The sequence below is a fragment of the Mytilus californianus genome, unplaced genomic scaffold (assembly GCF_021869535.1).
Source record: "Mytilus californianus isolate M0D057914Y unplaced genomic scaffold, xbMytCali1.0.p SCAF_12, whole genome shotgun sequence".
Classification (NCBI taxonomy): Eukaryota; Metazoa; Mollusca; class Bivalvia; order Mytilida; family Mytilidae; genus Mytilus; species Mytilus californianus.
Window position 1 is genome coordinate 37,781,339 of NW_026262604.1, and position 23,858 is coordinate 37,805,196.

The window sequence follows — 23,858 nt, forward strand, 5'->3', positions numbered from 1 at the left end:
CTGGTAATACCCTCGGGGAATTACAGTCCACCATCAGAGGTATACGTAAATGCATTTTTATGATGATTTCTTAACCAAACATTCTTCTTCTATAGGATATACGTCACTGCATCAAAAATGTATGCGTTATCTAAAAAAAAATTAAATTACCTTGTTAGTTTGGAATTCATTCTGGACTAATTATATTTTCGCTTAATTATTTGGAAGAAATATTTACCTTTGAAAAAGATATAAATAATATTCATCCAGGATTTATGGAAACATCAAAAAAAGATATATTGCAATTACTTTTATCGTCATGTTTATGTTAGAGCAAGACATGGCTGTTCCAATATTAAAAGTGTACACGAAATGAGATCAAGTTGCATTGGGTGGATGCGCAAATACAAATGCTTCTATAACTTTCATTTATTTAGCAATCTAGTTCATCGTACGAAATAAGGTTTTCATAATTATATATCCTTGAGTAACAAATAAAAGATACAAAACCAACTGCATTAAGAAGGGGCTGAACACGCATCAAAAAGAAAAATATTCAGTCAAGACAAATAAAAAGCGGCAAACGGTAAACGTATATAAATGGAAGATTATACGGCGGTGTGGATAGTGTTTGTTTAAGACAAATAAAAGCAGCAAACGGTAAACGTATGCAATCAAAGATTATACGAGGGTGTTGATGAGATTTACAGAAAAAGAGAATAAAAGGCGAAATAAAAAGAATAGAGAAGAGTAAAGTGTTAAGAAAAATTACTTGAATAATTACATAAAGTTAAAAGATATAAGTCTCCCACCATGCAGACCATCTTCAATATAATATCTCACCAGAATCAGAAGTTATACACTGTTTAAATATGAAAACGTTTGTGTTTGTGACAAAATTCGATGTAATATATATATATATATTACTTTTATTTAAATTACTGTATATATAAATGCTCACTGGTCAAAATTTTTCAATATCGTTTTTTGACTACTAAAAAGTAATGCTTTTCACCCATGGTATTGCAAATAAGGTTATATCGAAATAGTATGATATTGCTTGTCTGTCTATAAGTGTGTATTTGTGTAAAACAAATTGAATTATTATAAAACTAGTATGCGAATAATTTAGACATTTTTTTCTTTTTTCTTTTATATTATTAAAGTTAATTTCTCCCTGATATTCATATATATTTAATTATTCAACGTTTTCTCTATTTAAATCATAACATTTTGAGTGACTGTGTGTATTTAATGACATTCAGTGAAAAACTTTTAAAAGGACGATCTTGCAGCCAATCACAGATAAGATGGGTTTTTTTTTCTTCAATAACCAGATATTGAATAGAGTTGTCTCTCTTTACGTAATCATGCTAATATTGTTGACGCGGCACGCAACAGAGCAATGAATGACATACAAATCCAAGTAAATCCATTCAGACTTTTGTTTTTTCTCCCACGGTTACTTGTAATCGATACAACATATGTTATATAATTACTGTATGCCCAACGCCTGATTATCTGGTTCTCCATCTTCAACTTAATTGTTAACCAGGGTGTGGATCTTCGACTTCATTTATAATTCAAAAGATCACGGAGTTTTCGATTGATTGTATTGACCTGATCTGTAAGAAAAAATAAAAGAAAATCAACCCAGTTTACAGAGAAGCACTGACGGTCCTGTTGTCAGATACAGATTTGTTTGGGAATAGCTGAAGGCTGTTTTCAGGTATGTACTTTGGGTAGAAAGAAGGCTTTTGGGTATGTTCACATTTGAAAGAATTCCAAGTATAGAGTAAGATAAGGGCTCTTGCTATTTGACAAAAATCAAACAAGATTACAGAGAAGCACTGAAGGTCCTGTTGTCAGATACAGATTTGTTTGGGAATAGCTGAAGGCTGTTTTCAGGTATGTACTTTGGGTAGAAAGAAGGCTTTTGGGTATGTTCACATTTGAAAGAATTCCAAGTATAGAGTAAGATAAGGGCTCTTGCTATTTGACAAAAATCAAACAAGATTACAGAGAAGCACTGAAGGTCCTGTTGTCAAATACAGATTTGTTTGAGAATTATTTAAGGCTGTTTTGAGTTGTTTACTTAGAGCTAGAAAGAAGGCTTTGTATATATCACTAGAATCAAACACAGAAAAGCACTGACGTTCCTGTTGCCAGATACACATTTCTTGGGAGTTGTTGAACATTATTTAGACAATTCTGAGGTATGTACACATTTGAATGAATTTCAAGAAGAGAGAAAGAGAAGGGCTCTTGCTGTTTGATTAAAATCATACAAGTTTACAGCGAATCACCAAAGGCCTGTCAGATACAGATTTGTTTGCTGGTTTGAGGTATGTACTTTCAGCTAGAAAGGCGGATTGGTATGTTATACTAAATACAAACAAGAATACAGGGAAGCACAGACGGTCCTGCTGTGTGTCAGGTATACAAATGTGTTGGGTATCGATCAATAGAAAATGAAAGAATATGGAGTAAATGTACATGGGACAAAATCACACACAATACATAGTAAAAATAAATAATTTATCAATGAACAGGGCTTTTATTCCTGTTCTTCATCTTGACAATTGATGTAGGGTCTTCAACAATGAACGAATCATTCATACCCTACAACAAGGTCAAGACGGCCCCTAGCGTCGACTTAAGCGGTACTATTGATAAAAATAAACGCTATTTAATGTTCTGTACACATATTTGAATGGAGATATGACTTTCTCTAAAATTTTATTATTTTAAGAAACGTTAAGATTGTGTGTGTTAGTCAAGCACTTTACATTTCGCCAAGAAACAAACTGTCGTGTGGATGATATTGGTATTATGAACCACGCGAAACATTTTCTACATTTTTCAAAGAAGCACAACTAGTGTTCAAGATATTTAGCATCGTTTAGTATGTTTTAAAAGCTTCATTTAATTGTTTGTTTGAATTTGCCAGAGTAGAAGTGTAATAGTATGTCATTTTATCAGTAACATACGGAAATTTTCAAGTTTTGAACATCTTTTTTTTTCAGATGATATTTTTTTTATCTTAAGAAGCTGCTGTCTAAGTTTCATATAGCATTCCGTTAAGGTTTAACAAAGTTATTGACGTTTAATAAATATAGACCGTATGTTGATGTTAACTGCAAGAAACTAAGTCCATTTATAAAAAAAAAGATAAAAAGAAAAAAAAGTACATGTGCTTCAAAATTTTGCATCCGATACTACCTCCTAATCATAAACAAGCCTCTGCCTAAGCTTCTAAAATTCTATTCAGGTTTGACAATGTTACTGTTGTGTAAAAAAAAAAAGCATTTCTGAATAGTTTCGTAAACTTCCGTGAAGGTTTGACAATGTTATTGATGTCCAGAAAAACTTTAACCATGCATATACTGAACCTAAATGTTAACACCGACGACGGATGTATATGATTGCTTAATCTCGCTTCTCAGGCGAAACAATATGTCACAGATTCGATGCCTGAAAACAAAAATAGAAAAAATAGATCTACAAATAAATTCTGTTAGAAGTCTGATGATACAAGATCGTAAAATACAATGCCTCTACTAGTTCTGCATCGTATATTTTAATTGCAAAGAATTTGTTCATTTTGTTTCAACTTCTAAATAGAGTTTATTTTTCTATTTATTTTATTAAATGCACATTTATACTTCGAGGGGGTGAAAACATACGAACAAAAATTAATACAAATATATATACAATTCAAACAAAATATTAAAAACATTATATATACCGGAATTGAAAAATAAGTAATAATACTTATGCAGGTGTGGTGTCTACCCTCCTCAGTGCAAATCACTTATTAATGAAAGGAACAGTATGCTGCATAATATTCAACAGTGATGATAGAAGTTAAATGGTGACTAACTTTAATTTGCGGATATTGCGTCCCCAGAGTTTCACGCGGCCTTTATGATATTAAAACAATTTTTAACTTTTTTTTCAAAAAGTTAATTTCATTTGAAAATTAATCTGTATAGTCTATTTGTCTTGGAGTTGTGTAAGGTTTTTTTCATGGACTTTATTTCAATATGTCTGTGGGTTTTTTTTTAAGAAAAGAAAAATATGTTGCGCTTTGGTATATCATATACACTGTGCCTGATATGCAGCTTGAATAATCTAATATCTATTATATATATATACGAATATTATATATTCTTGGAAGTACTCGTCTCTTGAATTTATACTAATTTATATAACCAAGTAACAAGTTTATCCCACATATGGGCCCCAATCAGTTTCATTCATAAAGTAACTGGGCGGAGCCTAAATGTAATCTCGGAAGGTGTGCGACACGAGAATTTGACTGTAAACAAATCCACATGTGTATCGGCGCGTAACTGCCGCGTGCCGATAGATGCTTTTGAAAGATGACAGTCGTGTAGACACACAAAAATAAGAAATATGATCTTTTTCGGTAAAGATTATTACACAGAGACGGCTCTTAAACATTGAATGCCGGTTTAAAAGAAGGATGTATATTTCTTTTAAAGTTTTGAAAAAGTTGTACACACTTTGAAAACAAATATGTTTCAAACGAAGGACAAAAACAAAGAACATAAAAATTCACGGGAGCGTGTGAAGAAACACCTTGTTTTAACTAAACGTTTATGGATATTCCTTGTTCTTGGAGCAGTCGTGTCGATACTTGGATTAATTATTGGAGGGATTTATTTCAACGTTCAGTCGATCACAACATCATCAGAGTTGACAGAAATTTTACCTACTTACATACTTTGCTTGTTGGTAAGTTTGTTGGGAAACAGTTTTCCAAAGAGCTTGCAATTTAGTTTTATTTAATTTTTATTTATTTTTTTTTTTGGGGGGGGGGGGTGGTCCGTGCGCATGGAGAGAGATTGAACGAGGGTAGGAATACGTGTAACAACCCAATATGTAAGAAGAACAAATTGCATGCCTCTACATACCAGCAAGAAACTGTATATTTAAATATACAATTCCTTGATACCAGATATTATATTTTCAATTCCGGCAAAGATTTAGCAACAGTAATATTAAAAAAAAGACCAGTTTTAATTCTTTTTAAATGGCTTTCAAAGTTCATTTAATCACTTATTCTATGAAAACTCTTTGAACATTAGAATACATTCTCAATTCTTTTATTTGTGGCAATTTTCTCCAACCCTTCTGTCCAAAATTTTGATGACAAAAGCACTAACCTTTTGGTTAACTTTTCAGTTTACATGGATCAGTGATTTTATAAGAATACCCCTCTGTCATTAATTACTCCACCTGTCAGGTAATCTTGTTATCTCTGAGTTAATTGCATCAGTTATTGTCAGGTTAAATCACTTTGGTGTATATGTTTATCCATTGGCTTCTTTTAAAGAATTGAGATTTAAACTTAAACCAGATTTTATAGATTTGGTATTTGTTTGTAATTGACATTTCCTCTTTTTATTTTTATAAAAGTCTGTTTGTTTTGTAAACAAATAACAGTTTATTTATATAAAGAACAGTTTATTAGAACCAATCGATTTTTACAGTAAAAATGCAATTTTACACAAAAGATTCTTTATCAAAAGTTGACTCATTTATGTACATGTGAATATATAGAACCGAAAAATAGAATATAATACATTTCATTATATATTTATTATATTAGATACATATATACCATGTATACAGTGAATATATATAAATGAAAGACTTGATCTGTGGTCATCAGGAAACAGTTTTCCCCAATTCACTGCCAAAATATAAAAAAAAATTCAATATCAATTTCCTCATGAGCCAGGTCTCTTAAAATTTGAGATTGATTGATTGAAATTCCTGCACATATTGAATTTAAGAAAAATTTCCATAATAATACCAACACCTGTCAAGGCGTCTCAGGTAAATGTATGTTTCATTCAGGTATGACAGATTTATTTGTGTCATTCAGACTCTAAAAGTCTGCTTGTTTTTCTCAAGAAATTGTATACTTTGTTGTCAGTCTTAAATATACTGTATAATTCTTATCATATAATATAACATGAGTACTTAGCACTCTTATATCATGTTTTTTAATGAAATAACTTTAGATATGATGTAACCAGTTAATTGTAAGTTGAAGGGTGTTAAGAGGACGTAATTTTAAAGGTGTCAAGGGGATGGTTCTAGGAGGTGAAACTTTGGGGAAAAGAGGTTTTATTTTGACAAATTATTTGAATGTGACTTTAATATTCCAAAGATACTGATTGATTGATTGTTGATGATTTACGCAACTTTTTCAGTATTTGTATAGGCGGAGGAAGCTGGAGTAACTTAGGAACATACTAAGGAACTTCGGCAGGAAAAAGATGTTTACAGTCCACAGTAAAAATAAAATACATAACCTGTAAATTATTCATTTAAGATGAATTTCTTAATAAAAAAAATGTCTTGCAATTTTTTTAAGCAATTAACTGGTAATAAATATTGATATAAAATTATATAGTTTAATGGTAACCTTTAAACATGTTAAACTGGTAAAATTATTTAATATAATTTTGAAGTACAGTACAAAAATATACAGTGGCAGCATTTGTATAATTGTATAATCAATTAAACATACAATGCACTGAAATGATTTTAAATTTTAGCATTTGAAGTTATATTTGCATTGTTTTGATATATTTCTCAGCCTCTCAATTACACCAGGGTCATTAACAACAATATTTATAATCTATTATCAGTATTGATATATAAATAGATTAAATAACTCCCATTAGCTTTTTAAAGATCATTTAACACAAACTTTATTGTTTTTTTAAACCTATAAATCTATATCCCTTACACAAGTTAAACAGAATTAATAAATATTTCCTTTGTATAAAGCCTTCCCTACTAATAAATTGGTTTTACATACTACCACTCAAAAGATCTAATAAATCTGGCTTGTTTTAAAATCGTGGGAAAATTTCTCCGTTTGTCACAGTGATTTAGAAAGCATGTGAAAGTATGCATTTACTGTAAAAACTTGATTAACTAAATAGTGTGGGTGGTTAAGTGGTTGCTGCTATGATGATCAAGAGCCTGAGCCATGTTATTGTACACGATTTTGTTCTTTTTTCTTTAACTGACTGAAATCCAATTTTACCTGCATCTAAAATTCAGGGATTCAGATTTGCTTTACATAATGAAAGAGGGTGTGGATGGGGGTTAACAGATGTGCAAAAAATATAAAGAATAGAAAAAAATGGACCAACAAAATTAAGAATAGAGAATAATGAGGTGCTAAAATATAAAAAAAATAGAGAATATTGGAAAAAAAGTATACAGAATAGAGAAAAAATGGCTTAAAAAATTAAAGAATACAGAAATGAAGGACCCCATCCAGACCCTTATGAAAGGACTACCTTTGAAATCAAAAGCTCTCTGTATAAAGCATCAGTATAACGAATGGGAGGTCCTTGACTTTTGTAATGCAAAAATGAAAAACCCCCTCCCAAAAAAGACAGGTTTATGACCTCGGAACCACAGTAATTGAACCCTTGATTGCTGAAAATCCATTGTAAAAGGGAATTGAGAATGAATCAATTCAGTTTTGTTGAGGAAATATTTTTAGAATTATCAGTTTCTTATCCATAATTTCATTGTTATTAACATGATTAATAAATGCTTATATCCATTTCAATAACAGAATGGAATTATTTCTCAATCTAATGTATGAAGGAAACTCAAAGACAGAATGTTTTCATACAGCTTCTATACATGTAAGTTAAAAAAGGAAAGGTATTTCAGATAGCAATAAATCCTTTCAGTTTTCATGGTTTTACCGAAAACTGAAATAAAATTATATTCCAATTTCTTAATTTCTTTCTGATTTGATTAGAAATGCAGTTATTATCATGATTATGTTGAACAGGAAAACTTATTTGAATGGACTTGAATGTAGGTACCAATTGTAAATTTATTTTCAGGGGCCGATCTGGGGTTTAAGGGGGCATAATTGTCCATAATGGTAAAAATAACGGAGAGTATAGCCAGGAAAATTTCTTTTGACAGTTTTATCCTAAAATGATATTTTTTACAAACAAGTGGGAGGAAAACTGACCCTGTAGGCTGAATCAGCCACAGATTTTTATGCCCCTGCTGTAGGCAAAGGGGGTCCCCATTAAGTGTAACACTTGACCATCCGTCCTTCTGTCTTCTGTCCATCCCATTTTCGTTTCTGCACTCTAACTTAAGTTTGCCTCATCCAAATTTTATTAAACTCAAACACAATGCTAAGAACCACAACAAGCAAAAAGACTTTGAATTTGAGCAGTTAGTCATTTACCATTCTAGAGTTATGCCCCTTTTTAGTCCCCTACCGACGAAGTCGAAGGGGACTTTTGGTTTGCACTCCGTGAGTCTGTCTGTCCGGCAAATCAGCTTTCCACACTTTTGTTCTTCGTTCTTGAAGATATTGATTTGATATTTGGTATTTAGTTTTATCATGACAAGTTATAGATCAAGTTCAAATTTTGTTCTGGTCTGATGATTTAGTCCAGAGTTATCATGGTCCATATCTAATGTTAGAGTACTACATTTTGTATGTTAAACCATATTTATGTACAAAGAGAGATAACTCATTTTTTTAAAGACATTCTTTGGTTAATTGTTTGAAGTGTTTTTTATTTTGTATAAACTAAATTTCTGAATGCTATATACATCAAAAAAAATTATGAAGTGAAATCTTTTAATTAGATAATAATCCATATTTTTTAAGGTATATATTTCATTACATTACACTGTGTATAGATAAAAGTTGTTGACATTTTATAGATAAGTTACAAATCTATATTGCGGTAGTTTGTCACAAATGAAAGAAAAAATATTTGGAACTATTAATTATATTTGATTATAACTTGAAAATAAATATACATTGTATTACATCACATCTAATGTTAGAGTGTTTTCCACACTTTTTTTCATCATGCTTGAAGATATTGATTGATAATTGGTATATAGTTTTAACATGACAAGTTACAGATCAAGTTCAAATTTTTGTTTCGGTCTGACAATTTTGTGCAGAGTTATGGTCCTTGGACTTGAAAAATTCACTCATATATTCAGTTTACCACTCTGTTTTTAGTCATGCTTGAAGATATTGACTTGATATTTTCTTTTTGTTTACACCATGACAAGTTATAGAACAATTTAGCATTTTGTTCCAGTATAATGAATTTTTATCCAGTAGGGGACTATGTATTGCCATGCAATACTCTCAGAATGCTTGTTGACTTGGAAAATTGCATGAAAGCTTGAACGGGGGCCTTTGTGACCTCAGACACTATCTTCTTTTTATTTTTGATCTAAAATTTCATGGAAACCAGTTTAGTGGCCATCAATTGAATGCATAGAATAATTTAGGAATACCATAAAGCTTAAAGTATTTACTTATGTATAGATATGCCTGAAGTTTTGATTTTACAGTAGTTAACTTTTAACAAAAACCAGATGTTACCATGACAGGTGCTAGGTCTTGAGTCATCATGTTACTTTTTATTACAACTTCATGAGAATGTAATTTTATCTTTATTTTATCCTCTGTAATATGACAAAGTACAGGGATGATGATTAGGATCAGTATCTGATGTCCTTTGACCAGGGAAATAATGAGGTGAAATTTACATTTGATTTGCATTGTTTATGGTGTTTTTAGGAGAGAGGTGACAGGTCTGTTATATGGCAACTGAAAAAATAGGTTAAAAATGTACAGGGGATCAACTATGTGTTGGTCTGAGGTCTTCAACCTGTTTTTTTCTGGGAGGACTCTTTTTTGTTTAGATTATAAATGTCAAAAGACCTCTCATTCTCAATATACTGATGCTTAATCATTTAATACAGGACCTTTGACTTTCTTTTAAGGACTCTCACTTGAATTTTCAAATGGTCTTGGGACTTTTCCAGACTTTGGAAAAAAACGTAGTCTTACTGGGCATTAGGACTGACATTCTGGTAGTCTGAAAATTTGTCAGTCCGAAATGCATTTTCACCAATCCAATTCTTGAAAAAATCACTCAATTGGACAGACATTTGGACTGACATGGTATCCACATATGTCAGATATTTGGACTGACATGGTATCAACATATGTCAGACATTTGGACTCTCGCATGGTATCAACATATGTCAGACATTTGGACTGACATGGTACCAACATATGTCAGATATTTGGACTGACATGGTATCAACATATGTCAGACATTTGGACTCTCGCATGGTATCAACATATGTCAGACATTTGGACTGACATGGTATCAACATATGTCAGACATTTGGACTGACATGGTACCAACATATGTCAGACATTTCAATTTTTATGGAGCTGAGCTTTCATTATTTGATTCAATGGTAATTGAACCTCTCTTTAGTTCAAAAGTACAAATGTACAAGAGAATTAGTTGTGCATATTGTGTATGGAACCTTTCAAAATATATTCATCTTGAACCAAATAGTTTTCTGTGTGAATATATCCTGAATGTGTCTAAATAAGACTAACAAATTCACCACAGGGCGTTGTATTTTAGGATATCTAAAGTAATTTTATTTTATATAAAAATCTTTACAGTAAAAAAAATGTTTAACATCTGAATCACTGATAATACATGTAATAGTCGTATAATTGTTGCATTGAAGTCTAGAGTACCGGAGTTCCGAAAAAAGTTAATGGACCTTGACTTATTAGATATATAGATATACAGTAAATTATGCAAATTACCTATATATATTTTTGATATAAGCATGATCAATCAATCTTCAATTTTGTTAATCATGTAAACATGGTATATATGTCATGTATATGTTGGGAAGTTATTATCTAGATAAACTTTTAAAGTAAGAATCAAGACCCAGAAATCTCTATTATTGGTGGTGGGGGGAGTTTGCATGTCTTGTTTCAGTGGAATTTAAGTCTTGTATATCATAAAGGCAAGTTCAATAAACATTTGTTGCTTGCCTCCTGGCAGAAAAAATAGAGAAGGTGAAGAAAATATTTTTGAAAAGTTTTTAACATAGACTATATTGGAAAATGTAAGAACCAGAACTATATTTTCTAAGGCCTAAGGAGATGTGGTATGATTGTCAGTGGGACACCTATCCACTTAAACCCAGAGGACAAGGAAACAACGAGCTACTTATAGGCACCATACAGCCTACAACAGTTACTTAAAGGCACCATACAGCCTACAACAGTTACTTAAAGGCACCATACAGCCTTCAACAGTTACTTAAAGGCACCATACATCCTACAACAATTACTTAAAGGAACCATACAGCCTACAACAGTTACTTAAAGGCACCATACAGCCTTCAACAGCTACTTAAAGGCACCATACAGCCTACAGCAGTTACTTAAAGGCACCATACAGCCTACAACAGCTACTTAAAGGCACCATACAGCCTACAACAGCTTCTGAAAGGTACCATACAGATTACAACAGTAAGCATAACTTTTGGTAATCTTATGAAAGGTCCTGGGATAACAAAAAAGCTTAATTGGATGTAAATAAAAAGAAATATGAGGTGTACTCAATTAGACAGCAACCAAGCAGCCCATTGTCACAATTGAATAAAGACATCCAGAGGTCAAAATATAGTCTCCAACAATAGGCAGAACTTTACATGTAGGGCCAAAATAAAAATAAAAGTGTTCCCTTCTTATCCTATTTTTGTGCCTCAAAATGCCTGAATTAAAGTTTTTATTGGCACTTTTATTTTCTGACCAAATTTATCAAGGAAGGGAAAAAAAACAATCAAAACAATTAAAAAAATCCTACCTTTATACTCTATATTATATTTTGTCATTAAGAAAAGTCCTTAAAGCAAATACTTTTTGTTTGGCATTATGGGTTGCATTTAAAAAGAAACCCAATTATTTATAGGTAGTCCATTTTGAAAAAAATCATCTTAGTGTGAAAATTTTTGCTGAAAGCCTGATCGATTTTTTCCTTTAACATGTTTAATGATCATTTTTAAAGATGCTTTGTGATAAAAATTGTAAAATTTTTAAAGGAAAACTTACAGTTTGAATCAATTAACTAGAAATAAATTGAAGTGAAACATCTTTGTGGGATCTTTACAACAGTTACAAGATGAAAAGTTCAACCTTTAAAAGTTTCACAATGAGCCATTTCCATAATTTATACTTTATAAGGGAACCTATAGAAATCTGTATTGTGTTCAATTGTTTGATTTATTGAGAATTAAGAATACCTTTACACTTTGTATAAAGAGCAATTTCCCCTATACCCAACAGTCTCCAGTAATGTGATTTGTATAGTCTGTTTCAGTTCACTTGTATTTAGAAAAGAAAAGAAGTAAGTTAACTCAGGGGCTTATCCAGGATTTTTCAAAAAAGGGGCCCGGGGAATGTTACTATTAATTGCAGAAAATGTAATAGAAACTGTGTCGATATTTTTTTGGGATGATTATTATGCTAAAAAATCATATAAATCTTGAGAAGCATGAGATTTTAAAAAAAGTATTTGGCAATCAAAGAGGGGGGGGGGCTTAAGCCCTCTAAGCCCTATCCTGGTTCAGCCACTGCTACTGATCAAGATTTAAAAAAGTGAGGGTTGAGATCTCAAAAGAATAGTTTAACCTTGCCAAAAATATGCAATACCGGTCATATTGTATAATAAACAGAGGCCTGGGACATGTATGACAAAATGTGAAACAAATCAAACAAGAAAACAAATGGCATGATTTATGACAAAACATTATAAACAGGCTCCAGACTTGAGACATACAATATGTGCCTGGTTTAAGATGTTAACTCTGCCACATTTTCATGTATCCATATGAAGTTGGGAAGTCATCAGTAGTTGTTGCAATATTGTTCTATATATCAATGTTCAAATTCTTTATTTGAAGAGTTTGGTGTGAATGGCAGATCTTTGATTGTTTCTATTTGTAAATTAATTCACAACTTTTATATGTTTATAGTGGCTATATAGTCTCTAAACAACTTAGAAAAGAGAGGTGAAAGATACCAGAGGGACATTCAAACTCATAAGTCAAAAATAAACTGACAAAACCATGGCTTAATAAGAAAAAAGACCAACAGACAAACAATAGTACACAAAACACAACATAGAAAACTAAAGACTGAGCAACAGAAACCCCACCAAAAACTTGTGGTGATTTCAGGTGGTCTGGAATACTTGACATATTGTATAGACAGGTAGTTTATTTGTGAAGAAGGTAGGCTGGTCTCTAGTTCCTTTAGTTGTTTTTGCAGTTTGATTGCCCTAGTACGCCTACATCTCCTTTTTATTCAAATGTAAAACAAAAGAAAACTATCATTAATTTAGTGTGTCTCGGAGGTGCTTTTCTGCATTTACTATCATCAGGAAGGCTCTAAGTGAGCTATGCAAGGGTTCAATAATTAGATCAAAACACATAAAGACCTAATTGACCAAAATGGTCACAGCTAAGGTCTTCTAATGTTAACTGTGCTTGAGAGAGTTGGAGCCTTAAATAAGTTTCTTAATGATTTATTTATAAATAGAGAATTAACAAAAAGTTGGTTATTAAGCATGTCCGTATCAGCTGAGCTGATGATAACCTCAGGGACTAACAGTTCATCATCAATGGTATCTGTCACCAAGGGCAAGTGCACACAGAGTTAAAGGGGGACAATTAAACAAGCACAACCCAAGGGACAGGGGGTCAGTTTTTCACAAAACTCAAAGCGATGGCAGGCAAAACTATAAAGCGAGCAGCAAATTTTAGCATTTTTTATAACAACAGGTCTAGATAATAACAATGATGCCAAAACAATAAACAAATAAATAAAGTCCAAACATTTTTGCCAAAAGTCCTAATTTAACTAAAGTTCAATGTCAATGTCATGAATGTTGATGTCAGTCATTGACAGATAAAACTATGAGTAAAAGAAAAAAAAAGACTACACTAGAATATATCATACCTTCTTTTTCATCGTTCATGAACTGTGTAACTGGTCATCTATCATGTCCATAATTTAGAATCTTTTTTTTTCTTCAAAATATACAGTTTCAAGATGAATGTCTGAAGTTTCTCTAAACTGTGCATGATTACCTTAAAACTTCTTTTACATTCATTGTATATAGAAGTTGAGGATGAGTACGAGAAATTTAAGTAATTTGCAATCTTTTTATAGCAACAAGAAACTTGGATTCCTTTTTTTTTTTTTTTTTAACACTTGAATACTTGATTATAAATTTATTGCACTAAAGCTGTTAACAATGACCTTACTGCTACAGCTTTAACCTAAGGAAACTTGGATTCCTTAATCATGTTAATTTTGTTTAGAGTAAGAGTTAAGAAAAATATGGAGTTACCTCCCATTGATAAAAACATGTATACTTCGTACATAAAAGAGAAATGAAATGTTGTCAGAATTGCAGTTAGAATTATGAATTTATGTATGATAAATGTTAGTCATAGATATCTTATGGATAATTTTAATATTTTTTAGTGGAAATAAATTTAATTTTTGTAAAACAGACTATAAATCATGATAAAAGGTTTATACTTTCCATTCATTTTATGATGAAATAAACTAAAAAATGTAACCACGCGAGGAGCATCAGTTCGTCAAACCAACCAAGCGTTGAAACGTACCTCAGGCAACGTGAACTAGTACAATAAAGTTAAACTTGTTAAGTGTTATTAAGCCCTTTAATAGCTGTGTTAATGACTTTTTAAAATTTATAAATATTGGTGAATTTAAAGAACTTTTAGGTTTTGTGGTTATATTTCCTTTAGTTTGAAATGTAAATAGTGTTCTATAATGATGATAATTTGTATGTTATCAAAGCTTAAAGTAAAGGTATTCAAATTACTGAAGTGAAATGAATTTATTTTGACCTCACTAGTTAATGGTAAATTGTGAACATCTGTCATGTTTTAGCTTTCTTGGTGTTGTGTGTGTTTTCCTTAAATATTTCACATAACTCTGGAATCTTGTTTCTTTATAATTTGTATGTCAAAATGTATGTGTTGCATTAATTTTTGGAAACTTTAAAGGAGTTTTAAAAGACATTTAGTTTGCCATAATTAAAGCTGCAATTAAACTGATTTTGCCCTACGGTATATGAACAAAAAGATAAAATTTTGGAAAATTAGAAAAAAGTGAAATAGCAAAAATACCTAACTCCAAGGAAATTTCAAAACGAAAAGTCATGTTGAAAATGTATTGTAAATAAAAAGGAAAAAAAAAGCATACAACATTTCAATTTAAATTAGATAAACATCCTGCAACTGATAGAAAATATCATAGTAAATGACCATGTTAATGTTATTTTTATGCCCCTGCCATAGCCGAGGGGGCATTGAGTTTTACCCTTGTGTGTCTGTACGTACATGACGTATGTACGTCCCAAAATTGGTTTCCGTTCTCTAACTTTAGTTTGCCTCAACTAAATGTTATTATGAAACTTATACACAATGCTTATTACCACAAAACACAGATCAAGTTTGAATTTAGTAGCGTGACTTTTATCATTTAAGAGTTATGCCCCTTTACAACTGGAAAATTGCTGAATTTTTCATTTCCGTTCATTAACTTAAGTTTGGCTCAACCAAATGTTATGAAACTTATACACAATGCTAACTACCACAAAACACAGATCAAGTTTGAATTTTGGTGATGTCACTTTTATCCTTCTAGAGTTATGCCCCTTTACAAATGGAAAAATTGCTAAAATATTCGTTTCTGTTCTCTTTCTTTAGTTTGCCTCAACCAAATGTTATGAAACTTATGCACAATGCTAATTACCAAAAAGCATAGATCAAGTTCGAATTTTGGTGGCGTCACTTTAACCGTTCTAGAGTTATGCCCCTTTACACTTGAAAAAATTGCTGAATTTTTCTTTTCGGTTCTCTCACTTAAATTTGTCTCTGCTAAATGTTATGAAACTTATACACAATGCTAATTACCACAAAATAGATCAAGTACAAATTTGGGTAGTGTCACTTTTACATTTCTTGAGTTATAATTTGTCTTTTTATGACATAATATGCAAGTGGGGGCATCATCTGTGTCCCATGGACACATTCCCCATTTATTTTTATGCCCCTGCTGTAGCGGAGAGGGGCATTAAGTTTTACCCTTGTCCGTCTGTCCGTACGTCCATCTGTACGTCCCAAAATTGATTTCCGTTCTCTAACTTTAGTTTGCCTCAACCAAATGTTATGAAACTTATACACAATGCTTATTATCACTAAACACAGGTCAAGTTTGAATTTGGGTGGCGTCACTTTTACCGTTCTAGAGTTATGCCCCTTTACAAATGGAAAAATTGCTGAATTTTTCGTTTCCGTTCTCTAACTTTAGTTTGCCTTAACCAAATATTATGAAACTTATACACAATGCTTATTACAACAAAACACAGATCAAGTTTGAATTATGGTGGCATCTTTTTTACGGTTCTAGAGTTATGCCCCTTTACAAATGGAAAAATTGCTGAATTTTTCGTGTCAGTTCTCTATCTTCAGTTTGCCTCAACCAAATGTTATGAAACTTATCACAATACTTATAACCACAATACTTCCATGGATTAAGAGAATAAAGATATATAAAAGTACATTCTACATGTACTCTGAAGCTTGTGTTAGTGTTGCTCTTTCAACTTATCCACAATGAACAAATGGGTTCTGCCCACATCTTCCTGCATTCAATACTCTGAGTCATACATGTATAATAAAGAAACATAGTTGTTTATCTCCATGTATTTTTCTCACATTATATCAATCATTTTGTTTATCTTCTGCCTTTTTACTTTGGTTTACACAGGGTTCAACATTAACAGCTGTTTGATTGCCCGGGACGGGTAAATAAAAAGTAAAATAACAAAAATACCGAACTCAAAGGAAAATTCAATACGGAAAGTCCCTTATCATCAGGTTCAAGATATTTTACCTACCTTAACTCTTCTTTTTTCTACCAGGAGGCAGAAGATGAGAATACATTCTTTTGGCCTTAAGTAATTTTGTTTTGAAGATGTTTTCTGAAGTTTGACAAAAGTTCATCAACTCTGAATGACTCCCAGATAAGAAAGAAATAAAACACCAAAGGTCTGAAAGTCATCATTAGGCAAGTAAAAGCTGCAGTGTACTTATCCAATGGGCAAGAAAAATTTGAAAGTTGAAAACTGTGAAAAATACCAAATCTAGTCTTACTGGAAATCATCATATCAACCCGCCCCTAACAATATCAACAAATTTACATATTTTCAGTATTTTGAATTTTCTAACAATACATATATATGAATGAAAAGAGATTGAGATATATTCCTTCAAAAAGCGTAATAAAACAGCACACCTGATAGCATAATAAAGCCAAAAAGACACCTGAAGGGAAAAATGACTGGTGTTTTAAACTTTACTTTTGTCTAGTTGGTAATATATGTCTATTATAATGAAACAGCAGCAGATAAACTTCTATACTTGTTGTTTGAATAATGCAAAAAAAATTTCAAATTATATATGAGCTGCGTAGAATAGAAATCGACCTTATGCAAAGTCTGTAACTGTTTGAAATTTGAGGTGATATAAGAACCCCTACAAAACAGACCAAAATTCATCTTTTATTTTGTTTTTGAATGTTCCAAAATCAATCAATTTAGTCTTTTACATGTACATGTATGACGGCGTGCACACAGTTGAAGGCAACTGTAAAAGGCGCTTTTAAAAGTAGTTTTATACAACCGTGTTTAAAATATCTTTTGAATAGGAAGTTTTTATACGACCGCAAAAATTAAAAATTTTTTGGTCGTATATTGGTATGACGTTGGCGTCGTCGTCGTCGTCGTCGTCGTCGTCGTCGTCGTCGTCGTCCGGCGTCGTCCGAAGACACATTGGTTTTCGCACTCTAACTTTAGTTTAAGTGAATGGATCTCCATGAAATTTCACCATAAGGTTCAATACCACAAAAGGAAGGTTGGGATTGATTTTGGGGGTTATGGTACCAACAGTTAAGGAATTAGGGGCCAAAAAGGGGCCAAAAATAAGCATTTTTGTAACTTTCAGACAATAACTTGTGTGTAAGTGTATGGATCTCTCTGACATTGTACCACAAGGTTCCATATCACAAAGGGAAGGCTGTAATTGATTTTGGGGGTAATTGCCTCAAAATTTTAGGAATTAGGGGCCAAAAAAGGGGCAAAAAACAAGCATTTTTCTAGTTTCATGACAATAACTTGTGTGTAAGTGTTTGGATATTTCTGAAATTGTACTACAAGGTTCCATATCACAAAGGGAAAGCTGGAATTGAGTTTGGGGGTAATTGCCCGAAACGTTTAGGAATTGGGGGCCAAAAAGGGGCCAAAAATAAGCATTTTTCTAGTTTCCAGACAATAACTTGTGTTCAAGTGTATGGATCTCTCTGAAATTGTACTGCAAGGTACCATACCACAAAGGGAAGGCTGGGATTGAGTTTGGGGGTGATGAATCATAAGGGGGTTCAAAAAATTTGGGGGGGGGGATTTTTTTTTTTTTTTTTTTTTCTTTTTTTCCTTTTTTTTTTCTTTTAAAATTTTCCATTTTAAGTTGGTTATTTCTGATTTATATTTAAAAGCAAATAATAATGATATGGTAGGAGATACACACCAAACAGGATGTGTAAATTATTATATAATAAGTATTGTGCAATAGCAAGAAATTTTCAATTGCACAGTATTGCACAATAGCAAGAAATCTTCAATTGCACAGTATTGCGCAATAGCAAGAAATCTTCAATTTAACAGTATTGCGCAATAGCAAGAAATATCCAATAGCACAATATTGCGCAATAGCAAGAAATTGTCAATTGTACAGTATTGCGCAATAGCAAGAAATATTCAATTGCACAGTATTGTGCAAAAGAAGATACTTCGTATAAATTGCTTATTTCTTGATCAATTTCAATGGGGTTTTATTCTTGAATTCTTGGTGTTCTTTAATATGCTGAATCTAACCATGTATTAAGTTTTTGGATTTTGGGCCCCGTTTTTAAATTGGTCCACATTGAGGTCCAAAGGGTCCAAAATTAAACTTTGTTTGATTTCATCAAAAATTGAATTATTGGGGTTCTTTGATATGCCAAATCTAACCGTGTATTTAGATTTTTAATTTTGGGTCCCGTTTTTTAAATTTGTCTACATTAAGGTCCAAAGGGTCCAAAATTAAACTTAGTTTGATTTTAACAAAAATTGAATTCTTAGGGTTCTTTGATATGCTGAATCTAAACATGTGTTTAGATTTTTGATTATGGGCCCAGTTTTCAAGTTGGTCCAAGTTGGGGTCCAAAATTAAACTTTGTTTGATTTCAACAAAAATTGAATATATGGGGTTCTTTGATATGCTGAATCTTACCATGTATTTAGATTTTTTATTTGTGGGCCCGCTATCAAATTGGTTCATATTGAGGTCAAAAGGGTCCAAAATTAAACTTTGTTTGATTTCATCAAAAATTGAATTATTGGGGTTCTTTGATATGCCAAATCTAACCGTGTATTTAGATTTTTAATTTTGGGTCCTGTTTTTTAAATTGGTCTACATTAAGGTCCAAAGGGTCCAAAATTAAACTTAGTTTGATTTTAACAAAAATTGAATTTTTGGGGTTCTTTGATATGCTGAATCTAAACATGTATGTAGATTTTAGATTTTTGGCCCAGTTTTCAAGTTGGTCCAAGTTGGGGTCCAAAATTAAACTTTGTTTGATTTCAACAAAAATTGAATATATGGGGTTCTTTGATATGCTGAATCTAAACATGTATTTAGATTTTAGATTTTTGGCCCAGTTTTCAAGATGGTCCAAATTGGGGTCCAAAATTAAACTTTGTTTGATTTCAACAAAAATTGAATATATGGGGTTCTTTGATATGCTGAATCTTACCATGTATTTAGATTTTTTATTTGTGGGCCCGCTATCAAATTGGTTCATATTGAGGTCAAAAGGGTCCAAAATTAAACTTTGTTTGATTTCATCAAAAATTGAATTATTGGGGTTCTTTGATATGCCAAATCTAACTGTGTTTTTATATTTTTAATTTAGGGTCCCGTTTTTTAAATTTGTCTACATTAAGGTCCAAAGGGTCCAAAATTAAACTTAGTTTGATTTTAACAAAAATTGAATTCTTCGGGTACTTTGATTTGCTGAATCTAAACATGTGTTTAGATTTTTGATTATGGGACCAGTTTTCAAGTTTGTCCAAGTTGGGGTCCAAAATTAAACTTTGTTTGATTTCAACAAAAATTGAATATATGGGGTTCTTTGATATGCTGAATCTAACCATGTATTTTGATTTTGGACATTGGACCATAATAGGTAAATTAAAAAAATTGAATTTCTTAGACCACATTCTTTCTGTGTCAGAAACCTATGCTGTGTCAAATATTTAATCACAATCCAAATTCAGAGCTGTATCAAGCTTGAATGTTGTGTCCATACTTGCCCCAACTGTTCAGGGTTCGACCTCTGCGGTCGTATCAAGCTGCGCCCAGCGAAGCATTTTATTTTATGATAAAATGATGAATGCTAGCCATTAAAATCCACATTACTTATAAAGTTATCAAAATTAAATCTATAAAGTATGAAACGAACATAGAGAAAACGGCAAAAATATGTGAAACTTTTAACATTAAATAAGGATAAAATAGAGTTTTTGACCTAAAATTTATTCAAATTCAACATATTTTCCCGCATTTTCGTATGATAGAATTTTTCGGATTCGGACAATGACGTCATACGAAATTCACCGCAAAAAAATAAAAAAACGGCCATGGTGGATGAGTTTGGAATGTAGTTCGTTATGTGTAAGAAGTAGTAATTTGTAAGGATTAATATTCGAAAATGAAAGAATCGATAAGAAAAAATATTTAATTGCTATTTTTTATTTCAAAATAACTTGATGTTCCAAATGTGCATAACAAGAGGTTTAAAAAAATCTGCAAAATATGAATGATTCGATAGTCCAGGCTGAACACCTGAATTTTTTTAATGTCCAGCTTTTATGTTACAATTTAAAGAAATGACGTTTTAACGCTATTTTCTGAAAAGGGTCCACGACATAGTGGCTTATTATTTCCATTACACTGCTCTTAGCATATATTTATTTATATTTCCAGAATGTGCATATGCTGCACTTTGTTGTTAAAAAAAAGAAATATGTTGAATGTTTATGTTTTTAGCTATGTGATAAACTATTAGTGTCCAGTGTTTTTGTTACACATTTGTTTTCGTGGAAAAAATGCAGACGTCGTAAATGATTGAAGTAATTTGAAGACGTTACGTTTGTGGACTCAGCTTTATGCACGCCGTCTATAGATGCACTTCTATCTGATGCAGCTCATATTATGTTTAGTTGGGCCAAAACAATGTAGATCTGTTTCTTTTCTACCTACCTACCCTATGTTTTCCTCCTGAACATAACACATTTTATTGAATTCTTTGTTAAGCACCAATAAAGTCTAGAGCATATTGTCCATTTCACTGAACTACTTGTAGTATACATTATTTTTTAAGGGCAAGTTGAAGCCCACCTCTGGGTGCAGGATTTTCTCACTGTGTTGAAGACCCATTGGTGGTCTAATGGGCTGTTTTCTGCTCGGGTTGTTGTCTCTTTGACACTTCCCCGTTTCCATTCTCTATTCTACCTAATTATAATGTTAAACAAAAATCAAGTTATTTTACCTACCTACGTAAATACTCTACTTTTCTTCTACCAGAAGGCAGGAAATAAGTTTATATTTTTTTGGCCTTAAGTAATTTTGTTATAATGATGTTTTCTGAAGTTTGACAAAAGTTCATCAACTCTGAAGGACTCCCAGACAAGAAAGAAATAAAACACCAAGTGGTTCCTCTTGCTGAAGTGGTTTCTCACAGTTTCTCAAAAGCTAGGAAAAACATTATTCTTAATAAAAGAGAATGTCAGATTTTTATGAAGTCATCAGGATAAAAATGATGGGAAAATTATTATCTTAACAAGTAGCAAAAAGTTGATTGAGTAATTAGAAGAATCTTATGCAGCTTACAAAAACTTTTAAAACAAGAATGAAATAATAGATGTTCTTTTTGTCTTATTTGCTTTTAAAATGTTTAATTGACTGATGTTTTGAAGAGCTGTTAAATGAGTGAGTCTGTCCACTTTAGAGAATGTTAATGGAGCATAAAAAACCCTGTAAAACAAAAATGAAATAGAGATGTTCTCTTTTTCTTATTTTGATGGTATTTTGCAGTTACTTACCAGTTAATTGAGCTGTTAGATATTGAGTGTGTCCACTTGAGAGAATGTTAATGGGGATACAAAAAAGGTTGTAAAACAAAAATGAAATAGATTTGTTTTATCTTATAATTATTTACGTTTAAATGAATGATCTTTTGAATGGATTAGTTGAGCTGTTAGATATTTTAAGTTAGTACACTTTAGAAGCTGCTTATTAATGCGCCATACAACAACCTTTAAAACAGATTTTTAACTGTCAGATGTTTTGAGGGGAGTTTTTGAAGGAGCTGTCTTTTATTTATTTATATTTGGTTGGACATCTTTTCCCAGTCAGTATCAGAAAATTAAGGATCATACCATCTAGGTCAGGTCATGTTTGACTCAAGGCATCCATGTATAATACATTTGCTATGTTTCTATGTATCTTTGTTTAACTGAATTCAGAGTATGGCTGTGCGGTCAGCAGTTCAGTTGCCAGTTATACCTGTCAGTTTCCATTAAGCTGACATACTTTTGACCTAATTGCAGCTAATTGGACCTTTGAAAACCTTGAAAAATTGTACTTTTAAGCATTTGATAAAAAAGAGAATTTTATTCATCATGTTCATCAGTTTAGATATATTTGACCGTTGGTCAATATTTGTATTTATAATGAATTGTTACAGGTCAAATTTTGCCACCATAAATCCCTTTTTTGCTGAAGCAGTGTAAAGAAAACACCAATCAGTCAATACAGGTCATATTTCAATTTGTGGTTGACCTAATTTTTTGTACATTCAACTCCTTTCACGATTTGAGTTTATACCAAATAATAAAAAAAAATGACTAAATATCATGAATACACAGATCCGTTGTATCATCAAAAGAAAAAAATCAGTCATCAAACTTTTGTTATTTTTCATTTCTGTTTCCTTTAATTTCAGCAGTGAGATAATATTCTGTCAATAAACTTTCAACTAAATTCAATGATTTTACAAAAGCTGTATGTTATATAGAACTGAACCTGATGGCTGTCTTGAGTTTAGATTTGATATTACTCATCAATGCAGAATTTGATGCATTAGTTAAAAATAAATTCCAGTGGCAATGCCCCAAAATGTAATGAGAATATAATACTTTCTACTGGTATTAAGTCCACACCCAAAGCCAAGAATAGATGTCTCTGAGAAGGGTTACTTGGGATCGTAATGCTCTAAATTTTATAGACATACTTCCATGTAAATATAGACTCTAACAGTCTTCGTCATTTGAACTCTTAGTGGATTATAGTTGTCTCATTGGCAATCATACATTTAGTACCACATCTCTATACTTTTATAATAATGGTATCTTTTGTTCTCATGGGAGAAGAGGGGGGGGGGGGGGGGGGTTGGATGAACTCCTCAAATCCCCTTTGCTGCCTGTTTTAAGTCTGTACCATTTGTTAACGACAGAGGCATGGTCAGCATTAAGCAATCTTTTTAAGGAGCACTTTTACAATAATAGGATTTGGAAATATGTCAGGAGATCTGTTTGGGATTGGAATTTTTATGAAGAGTTTCCTTATTCAATATTATCTTCATCTCCTGGCCACAATGTACCTATTAATAACCCAATGACCATGTCAAAAGAGTTGGTTAGTAATTTTCATAATTTTAAACTCTACTTCCTCAATCCCCCTTTTATTGTTTGAGATATCCTTTTGTATATATTTACTTCTTTTTTAGT

At 31.9% G+C, this 23,858-nt stretch overlaps 1 protein-coding gene across 1 annotated transcript in view; it reads left to right on the forward strand.

The window, feature by feature from the left end:
• The first annotated feature begins 1,388 nt into the window (after nucleotides 1-1,388).
• Nucleotides 1,389-23,858, forward strand: part of LOC127721055 (uncharacterized) — a 39,121-nt gene continuing 16,651 nt past the window's right edge. Inside the window, exons 1-2 of the mRNA XM_052227737.1 lie at nucleotides 1,389-1,405; nucleotides 1,836-1,887. Coding sequence (XP_052083697.1) covers nucleotides 1,389-1,405; nucleotides 1,836-1,887 — 69 coding nt within the window. The remainder of the gene's footprint in view (nucleotides 1,406-1,835; nucleotides 1,888-23,858) is intronic.